The sequence below is a fragment of the Chrysochloris asiatica genome, unplaced genomic scaffold (genome assembly GCF_000296735.1).
Source record: "Chrysochloris asiatica unplaced genomic scaffold, ChrAsi1.0 scaffold00111, whole genome shotgun sequence".
Taxonomy (NCBI): domain Eukaryota; kingdom Metazoa; phylum Chordata; class Mammalia; order Afrosoricida; family Chrysochloridae; genus Chrysochloris; species Chrysochloris asiatica.
This window is the reverse complement of record NW_006408629.1, coordinates 4724276-4734467: the sequence shown is the minus strand read 5'-3', so window position 1 is coordinate 4734467 and position 10192 is coordinate 4724276. Positions and strand designations below refer to the sequence as shown.

At 38.3% G+C, this 10192-nt stretch overlaps 1 protein-coding gene across 1 annotated transcript in view; it reads left to right on the top strand.

Annotated features, from left to right (window-relative positions):
* Positions 1–6037: 6037 nt before the first annotated feature.
* The window catches only part of FAM172A (family with sequence similarity 172, member A), a 623240-nt gene continuing 619085 nt past the window's right edge, over positions 6038–10192 (top strand). Inside the window, exon 1 of the mRNA XM_006867893.1 lies at positions 6038–6143. Coding sequence (XP_006867955.1) covers positions 6038–6143 — 106 coding nt within the window. The remainder of the gene's footprint in view (positions 6144–10192) is intronic.

Here is a 10192-nt window from a genome sequence, read left to right as displayed (position 1 = left end):
CCTAAACTTACACAGAGTGAAGTAGAAAACTTGAACAGACCCATAACAAAAAAAGAAATTGATCAGGTCATCAAAAAACTTCCAAACAAAAACGTCCAGGTCCAGATGGCTTTACTGGTGAGTTTTACTAAACATTTTGGGAAGAGCTGTCACCAATTCTACTCAAATTATTCCATAATATAGAAGAGGATGGGAAACTTCCTAACAGTTTTTAATGAGCAAGCATAACCCTCATACCAAAACCAGGGAAGGACATCACTAAGAAAGAAAATTATAGACCAATATCCCTCATGAACTTGGATGAAAAAAATCTCAACAAAATCTTAGCCAATAGACACCAACAACACATCAAAAAAATGAGTACATCAAGACCAAGTGGGATTCATATCAGGAATGCAAGAATGATTCAACATTAGAAAACAATGTCATCCACCATATAAATAAGGAGAAGCACCACATAATCATATTGATTGATGGATAAAAGGCATTTGACAAAATCCAACATCCATTCCTCATAAAAAATACTCAATAAAGTAGGAAGTGAAGGAAAATACCTCACATAATAAGAGCATATATAAAAAACCAACAGCCAACATCATTGTCAATGCTAACAGGAACCACAAGGATGCTCTTTGTCACCACAACTATTTAATATTGTGTTGGAAGTCTTAGTCAGAGGTGTGAGGCAAGATAGGGAAATTAAAGGCATCCAGATTAGCAAAGAGGAAGTAAAACTCTTTATTTGCAGAAGATATCATCTTAAACATAGAAAACCCCAAAGACGCAGCAAAAAAGCTAATAGACCTCATTGGAAGATTCAGCAAAGTGGCAGGGTACAAGATCAACATACAAAAATCAGTTGGATTCCTCTATACTATTAATTACAATGCTGAAAAAGGAAATTTCAATACCATTTACAATAGCTGCCGAAAGGATGAAATATTTAGGAATAAATATAACCAGAGGAACAAAGGACCTATACAAAGAAAACTACAAAACACTACTAGAAGAAACCAAAAGAGACCTAGAAAAATGGAAGAATATACCATGCTCCTGGATAGGAGTACTTAACGTTGTGAAAATGTCAATACTGCCCAAAGCAATTTGCACATGTGATGCAATTCCAATCCAGATTCCAATGACATTCTTCAGTGAGATGGAAAAAACTATTATAAACTTTATAAGGAAAAGAAAGACCCAAGATAAACATGGCACTGCTAAGAAGAACAAAGTTTGAAGCCTCTCACTCCCTGATTTCAAAATTTACTACACAGCTACGGTGATCAAAATAGTCTGGTATTGGTACAATGAAAGATACATGGATCAATGGAACAGAATTGAGAATCCAGAAATTAACCCAGCCACTTATAGCCAACCAATCTTCAACATATGTCGTAAGTATATTGCATGGGGAGGAGATAGTCTTTTCAACTGATGGAGCTGGCAGAACTGGAAATCGATATGTAAAAGATTGACAACAAGACCTTTGCCTCATGCCATATACAAAAAACAACTCAGCATGGATTAAAGACCTAAATATGAATCCCAGAATTATAAAGGTCATCAATGAAAGAATAGGGACAACTTTGAGGGCTCTAATCCAAGACACACACAGATTAGCAAACATTGTGAAAATTGCACACACAAAAAAGAAAATAGGCGATTGGGATATTCCAAAAATTAAAAGCTTATGTATACCAAAAAAACTTCACCAAAAGAGTAAAAAGGAAGCCCACAGAATGGGAAAAAATGTTTTGCAACAATATTATTAGACAAGGCACTAATATCTAAAATATATAGGAAACTACAATACCTCTACTAGAAAAAGACAAATAACCCAGTTAAAAAACGGGCACAGGACATGAACAGACACTTCACCAAGGAAGACACTCGGGTAGCCAACAAACATATGAAGAAATGTTCATGATCATTAGCCATTGTTGTTGTTGTTGTTGTTGTTAGGTGCCATCGAGTTGATACCGACTCATAGTGACCTTATTCACAGCAGAACGAAACACTGCCCAATCCTGGGCTAACCTCACTACTGTTGCCATGCTTGAGTCCATCAATGTTGCCATTTAGGCAGTCCATCTCATTGGGGGTCTTCCTCTTTTTTGCCGATCCTCCACCTTACCAAACATGATATCCTTCTCCAGACACTGGTCCCTCCTGACAATATGTCCAAACTATGAGAAGACGAAGTTTGGCCACCTTGGCCTCCAAGGAGCATTCTGGCTGCACTTATTCCAAAATGGATCTATTGGTTCTTTTGGCAGCCCACAGCATTTTCAATATTCTCCTCCAACACCATGACTCAAAAGCATCAATTCTTCTGTGGTCTTCATTATTCACTGTCCAGCTTTTGCATGCATATGAAGTAATTTAAAATATCATGGCTTGTGTCAGGGGCACCTTAGTCCTCAGGCTGACATCATTAGTCATTAGAGAGATGCAAATCGAAACAGCAGTGAGATATCTCATACCAGCATAACAGCGAAGTTCAATAAAGCAGAGGACAATAAATGCTGGTGAGGATGTGGAGAGTGTGCGACCCTCCTACATTGCTGGTGGGATTGCAAAATGGTCTAACCACTCTGAAAACAGTATGGCACTTTCTCAGAAAGTTGGAAATAGAGATATGTTATGATCTAGCAATTTCTCTACTTAGTATTTATCCAGAAGAAATACAAGCCATAACATGAGATACATGCACACCAATGTTCATAACAGTACTATTCACAATTGCAAAAAGATGGAGACAGCCTAAATTCCCATCAGTGGAAGAATGGATAAACAAACATTGGTACATCCACACAATGGAATATTATGCTACCTTGAAGAAGAACAAGGATTCTGTATGCCACCACATAACAGGGATGAACCTTAAGGATATTATGCCAAGTGAAATTAGTCAGTCACAAAAAGACAAATACTGCATTAGACCATTATTGTAAAAGCTTAAAAAGTCCACACTAAAAAGAAAAAAACAATTCTTTGTTGGTTACTGGTTGGGGGTGGGGTGGGGTGGTGCATGAGGTGAGGGAGGGGAAGGTGGATCACAGGGTAGGGAATAGACACATGATAGTTCGGGTATTAGAGGGCAGGGCAGTACACAAGAAGGGGAGGGAAATGGGTGAATGGAAGAACAAGGCAGATAGGAGAACATTTAGGCAGGTTTGTATGGACTAAATAGGACAGAGACAAAAAGTGATGTATGCTCTACCTTGGAACAACAGGGCTCTGTGATACAGGGATTGAGGCATAGTCTGAATGGGTATAAGTGGGGAAATAATGTTAAGATGCTTGACTGTCTTATGAATTTTGGTTTCCCTTGCCTTCTATAGTAAAATAGACACTTGAGGGGGAAAGAAAGGAATAGCCAGAAACCACTGTATAAAGCTTTTAAGCCTATTTTCAGGCTATAACTGATTGTAGTACCTAAAAGGGGTGCTAGAACTTGCCCAGGAAAGAGGCTTTCTGCAGAGCCTTTGTGTAGTGTATTGGACTCCTGATAGTGGAATCCTGATCCCCATCCAGAATCTTCTGAGGTAGGAAATTTCCATTTGAAAAGACAAGCAGACCAGCCTGGAGTAACTAGAGGAACAGGAGATACTTCTTGAAAGAAAGACCAGCAGAAAAAAAAATCAGAAATAATAATGGCAGTCTGATTGACTACCACAAGAACAAGCAGATTGTTTGCCAGAGAGCCGTCAAGGCAAGTAATCAAGTCCCTTCAAGTCAAACCCCCTTCCAATACTGAAACTCAAAAGGAATACATGAATAGGCTTGTAATCTTGCTGGCCACCACGTTGGTCTACCGAGGGGAAGTGGGGGAAAAGCAGCAATGAAGATGTGGGCTGAGTCTGATGATGTTCGATAGACTCCTGTCAACCTGGAGTGAGACCTGGTTGGCCAGCAGTATGGTGAGACCTGGGGATTCCTGAGCCCCTGGACAGGGACATAACCATAGAGGACTAGAGTGGAGAGTGATGCATCCAGTTGATATGAAGTGAGGGGAGATGCACAAGAACGCCCATACTTGCAGACAGTACCCATTTGACCTTGCTTCAATGTCTAGATGATCAGAAGTCAATTAGAGGAAGAAAGAAGAGAAAAAAAAGTGTAATCCGCTACAATTCGATGAACTTTATCTATACTTCTGGATGTAGTAGCTTAAAAGAGGGAAGGAATCATCACAGCAAGGATCATTTCTACCCCGTCTATTCACAGGGTTGATAGGGATTGGCAACTTAGACATTGGCTAACCAATATGGTGTGTGGGGTAGGGGGCAACAAAGGCACGAAGTGACTGTCTTACAAGTTTTCAAGAGGGAGCTTAGTTTCAGAAGGTATGGCGGAAGGTAGACTCTCCACTAAATCGTTTTCAACCTGTCTAATGGGACTGGTGAAAGAAGATGGGGATAAGACTCTTGTGGTTCAATAGTAAATAATTGGTATCAGGACCAATTGTGAATGTTGCAAATGTAAAGGTAAATGTTTGTAACAAAAGGAAGGGAGTGGTTGATCTTGCAGTCCAGGAGTGGAGGACTCTGGGACTATCAAGGGATAAGAGCAGAGTGTGGGACCCTATCCAGAGAAGCAGCTATACTAGAGGTGGAGGCAGAGACAATGACATGGAGAGATGGAGCTATGAGTTGGAAATAACTTCGTGGTACAAAACCACCACCACCACCAAAGTGCTTCTGAGGAGAGGCTGGTGAGTTTGAACCACCCACCTTTTATTAGCAATGCAACATTTACCCTACAGTGCCCCGAGAGGACTCCTTTAGTGTTAAAGTGCTGTTGAGTTGATTCCCACTCATAGTGACTGTAAGTCTTTCGGAGGAATATCTGGTGGGTTTCAGTTAGCAGTCCAGTATTTATCCTACAGCTGTTTGTGTCACCCATGGAGAAGCTGAATACTCTATCAAGGGCACTTGGTTAACTATTGTTACAGTCAAAAGTGCTTCTCTTGGATCATACCACCTGCAGTTGGAGTTGAGGCAAGGACAGCATTGATTTATGATCAGTTGGAACATTCGGAGCTAAAAAATGCTTATTACTTTCACTAGAAGTGTTCTTGTTTTAAATATTTTCTGATGCACTCTAGTGTTTATAAACATGCCTCAATTTTTAAAGATAATTGTAAAATGTATCTCTGAACATAAACTGAAATTTGCTTTGTGGGTAGCAAATCACATGGGTTCCTTAATCAAATAAATACTTTTGTTGTTGTTTCTTTTTACTGTTGTGAAGGTAGTTTAAAAATAATTTCATCAGTAATTATGGGTCAGTTGGCTAAAACAGTTTATCTCCATTGTACACATGTATTACCTTTTTAAAAAAACTTGATAGTTTTAAAGCCTTTCCTTTGGCCAAATTAGAGCAGAATTAGATTTTAAGAAATCATAATTTATATCATGGTTTATAGTATGATCATTTGTTGGAGTACAATTTATAGGTATAAAATGTGGTTTCTAGACGTTGAAATTGGTAAGTTTCACTTTTGAATGGATGAGTTTTCCCTTAAAGTTGTATTTTAAATTACCCTGTAGGTACTTTCTGTATTTATGTATTTTAACCCCCTTCTGTCAGCCTATGCCAGGAGTAGGTTCTTTTGTTCTTGTAAATAGCATATACTTAGACTTTAGTTTTTAAAACTTTGATTTTCTGAAACTGCTTGGATAATGTAGCTAGAGAACTAAAACCGAATAGAAAGTTTGTGTACATTCAATTCAGTAAACATTAGGTATCTGTATAGGTGACACAAAAGATAAAAAGATGACAAAAAACTTGACTCCTTTCTAACTGGGCTTTGTAATCTGTTAGCTGACCTAGACAAATACATAAATAACTCAAATGCAAGGCAGACTGTGATAAGTGCTATGGCGTAGGCATCTGGAAAGTGCAGTGGGAAGTCAGAATAGAGAGATTAATCCTGATGGGGAGGATCTAAGAAGTTCTCATGGAGTAGGTAGGATTTAAGTAGAGCTTAATTTATTGCTTTCATTCATTCTAGACTGTCTTCTGAAGATTGATGTCTATTTCCTTGAGCTCTTTAATTTTGTTGCCAATTTGGATAAGCATGGCACAAATCCAGCAGGCAGGTCCAGATGAAAAAGAAAAGTCTACAGCATTGAAAGGTACATACTTAATTTGCTTTTTTAGGATATTTTTGTTGTACCTAGTGAAAGTATAGGAACATTTAGATAAACATCCATTCAATTCTATTCCAATTTTAAGTAAGAATTTTAGTACCTAAGCTATTTGTAATTATTTATGACTCTCACAGCAACTATTGTAGTGTTTTACAAGTTGTTTTGTGTGGAGTCCTGGTGCGGAGCTGTGGGATAAAGCACTGGACCACAGGGTCTGTTTGAACCACAAGGTCAGCAATTCAAACTCACCACCTGCTCCTTGGAAACCCTATACGGGGTCACTTGAGTTGAGTTGGTTCTGACTCATAGCGACCCTTTATAGGCTAGCTAAGGAGCTACTGGTGGTCTTTTTAGTATAGACTGTAGAAATTTTATGAGAAGCCTGCCATTTTAACACCTCAGTAGAAATCTGCCTTTGACATTCTTAGGGAATTTTGAGTTCTGGGTTTACTTTGTTTAAAATTTGTTAGCTAAAGTGACTGCAACAATGTGCTCAAACATAACAACGTTTGTGAATATAGGGCAGGAACACGTAGTGTTTTGTGTGTTGTTAATCGGGTTGCTGTGGGTTTGAACTGACTCAGCTCCTAACAGCAACAAAATAATTTTACTCCTAAAGGAAGATCCACTGCTGAGCTATAAGATTTCTTAATTATTGTGTGTTTTTATTTGTCTAGTGACATTGCCACAAGCCCTGGTGTGGCCCTGTAGGATAGCACTGACTGTAAGGTCAGAGGTTCAGTCCTACCAGCTGCCCCTCAGGAACACTGTACAGGCTCATTATGAGTTGGAATCAACTCAGTAGCACTTAACAACAACAACAGTGACATATCCAAAATCAAATTATGTTAGTAATCTGTGCAAGATACCACAATCACTTAATTTGATGGTGGCAAAATATCTTGTTAAGTGCTGTTGAGTGGTTCTGACTCATCACACAACCCTGTATAGGGTATCTGAGGAACAGCTGGTGAGTTTGAACTGCTAAACTTGTGGTTCACAGTTTAGTGTTGATCCTACAGGGCCACACCAGGACTCCATGTTGAATGATAGAATTCTCTTTTCCTCCTTTGATTGTAGAGTTTATCTGGTCTTTAGGAGTTCCATGATATGAAGGGCTTCAAAAGTTTATGGAAAAATTCCAGTTTGAAGCCCCTTCATATTCTTTGTAGGAGCTCTGGAAGCATTGTGTTCGCAAGTTGGGCTGCTAACCTAAAGGTCAGCAGTTCCAAACCACCAGCCATTCTTCAGTAGAAAGATAAGGCTTTTTCCTCCTGTAAAGATTTACAGCCTCAAAAACCCTATACAGGGTCACTATGAGAAGGAACCGACTCCATGGCACATAACCACCACCATCAACAACATATGCTTTGTAGCCAGTGTTCCAGCTACATTTGTACCATACAGTCTTAGTTATGGCTTCTTTGAATTCGTAGGTATTTTCCTACCTGTGTGTGTCAGGTTGGGTAATAGAGGTATCTCAAGAATCTCTCCTTTTATTTCTTTTCATTAAAGTTTAACTCAAACACATGGTAAAGCTGCCAGTTTCTTTACTTAAAAGTTTCCTGCTTTTATTGATTATGATATGTCATTGTGATGGTGTAACTAGCTCTTATCTACAAAGATGGAAAATAATTACAATAGTTGCATTCTCTTTTGTTTGTTTAATGACCAAAGCTCCTTCCTTAGGGGTAGTAGAAGAGATGATGAGGAGTGGACAGATTCTGGATGCATTTTGAAGTAAGAGATGACATGTTTTGCTCCTTGATTAGACAGGGAATGATAGAGAAAGAATAAGATAATTCTAAAGATTTTTTTGCCTAAATAGGCGTAAGAAATGGTGGTGTTGTTTTTGTTAAGTCAGTTCCAATTCATAGTGACCGTGTATATGGTTTCTAAGGAGCAAATGGTGAACTTGAACTGCTGACCTTGTGGTTCAAACTGAATCTGCAGTTCAGCACATTAACCTATGACACCATACTAGGACTCCAGGTATAAGAATGGTGTCCCAAATTAGATCGATAATGTGGAAAAAGTGAGAAGTAGAGTGGAGGTGGTGGTGGTGGAAAGCAAAAATTATGCTTTAGACTTGCTAAACTGAAATGTCACTTACGTATGGAAGTGGAGAGATTAAATCTGGAGTTTGGGAGAGAATTTGGACTGGAGGTAAAAAATTGCATAGCCTTAGCATAGAAATAGTTACAGTTATGGTACTAATTGACATCACCTGAGGTGTCAGTTTAACTAGAAAAGAGAAGTCTGAAGATGTAGTGCTGAGGCACCTCAGCCTTTAGGCTAGGGAACATGAAGAGAAAATAAGAGGCTGAAAATGAGTTTCTAGTAACCTAGGCTGAGAACCAGAAATGAGAGAGAGATCCTGAAAGCCAAGTGAAGAAAATGGGTGTAGTGACTAGGACAGAGAATTTGCTTTTGGATTTGACAATGTGAAGGTCTTAGTGATGTTTACAAAGAGTTGTTTCAGTCAATGGATTGAAATGAGAGCTTAGTTGGAGGACTTGAGCAGAGAATGGAACTGGAAACAGCTGCAGACATTCCTTCAGAACATTTTGCATGCTTTCATGCTAATGGGAAAGATCCAGCAAACTCAGAAAAACTGATTTACAAGGGAACACAAGGAATGTGTATGTGTTTCCAGTTAGAAAGACTTGCTAGGTTGCAGATTCTGTGTCTCTTCAGCCTTGATAATGTGAAAATTTGATTTTCCAAACCATGGTTCCAATTTATACTCCCACAAGCAGTGAATTAGAGTTCAGATTGATTTTTTGGATTTTAAAGGTAGTTCAATGAAGGTCACAGACTCTAGATCAGTTCTAGAGGTAGAGAAACTTCCCTGGGTGTGATGCAAGAGGATCATGACAAGCTATGAACAATACTGTGAAGAATGAGTATTCCGGAACACTTAATTATACACATGAGGAACCTATACATAAACCAAGTAACAGTTGTTAGAACAGAACAAGGAGACACAGAATGGTTTAAAATTAAAACAGGTGTGTGCCAGGGTTGTATTCTTTCACCATACTTACTCAGTCTGTATGCTGAGCAAATAATCTGAGAAGCTGGATAATACCAAGAAAGTGGGTATTAATCCACCCACCGATGACACAGAAGACAGGTCTCACGATCCACTTCCGTAAGATTAGAGCCATGGAAAACCCTCTGAAGCACAGTTCTACTCTAACACATATTGGGTTGCCACAAGTAGGAATCAACAGTAATGAGTTAATCAGAGGTAGAAAGATTGGGTTTAAATTCAGGGTTTTCACTTAACCATTGTGGGCAAGTTTCTTAATGTCTCTGTATATTTTTCTTCATCTGTACAAAAATAATTTTATGCTTTATATACATATGATTATAAAGAGTAATAAAGACAAATGTTGGAAATATTAGAAAACAAAATGATAAATGCATAGTAAATTATGTTTTAGAACAAACTAGCAAATGAACTAAAACTTTAGCCTTGGGACAGGGAGACAGGAACACAGTACCTAGCAATTTCATTCTTTAATTTCTTTGAAACTGGGCTATAATGCATAAAGCATTGTTACACTGATTATTCTCATTGACTACCTATTCATTAGAGGTTTCAGATTTACATGGCAAGATCTACCAACTTAAGTAACTTGCAATGTACAGATCATAGAAACATCTTGCTTGCTGAAAGCAAAAAGTACTTAAAATACTTACTGAAGAAGATCCAAGACCACAACCTTCAGTATAGGTTGTACTTCAATGTAAAGAAGATGACTTACTGTTTCATAAATGGAAAAGTAGTTCCAATAATAGAAGTGGCTATAAAATCTCATACATAATATGAGCAACCATAGAAATGACAGATAAAATTCAAGATGAGCATTCTAAGGTTACTATAATAATGATGATAATGAAGATGGTGAGAATGGTGATGATGACTATTGTCAGTAAAGAAAGACATGTATCAAACACTGAGGTCATCTGGCCATGGAAATAGCTTTCATAAGGGACAGTCCTTCCATTCCTTTTTTTTTTTTTTT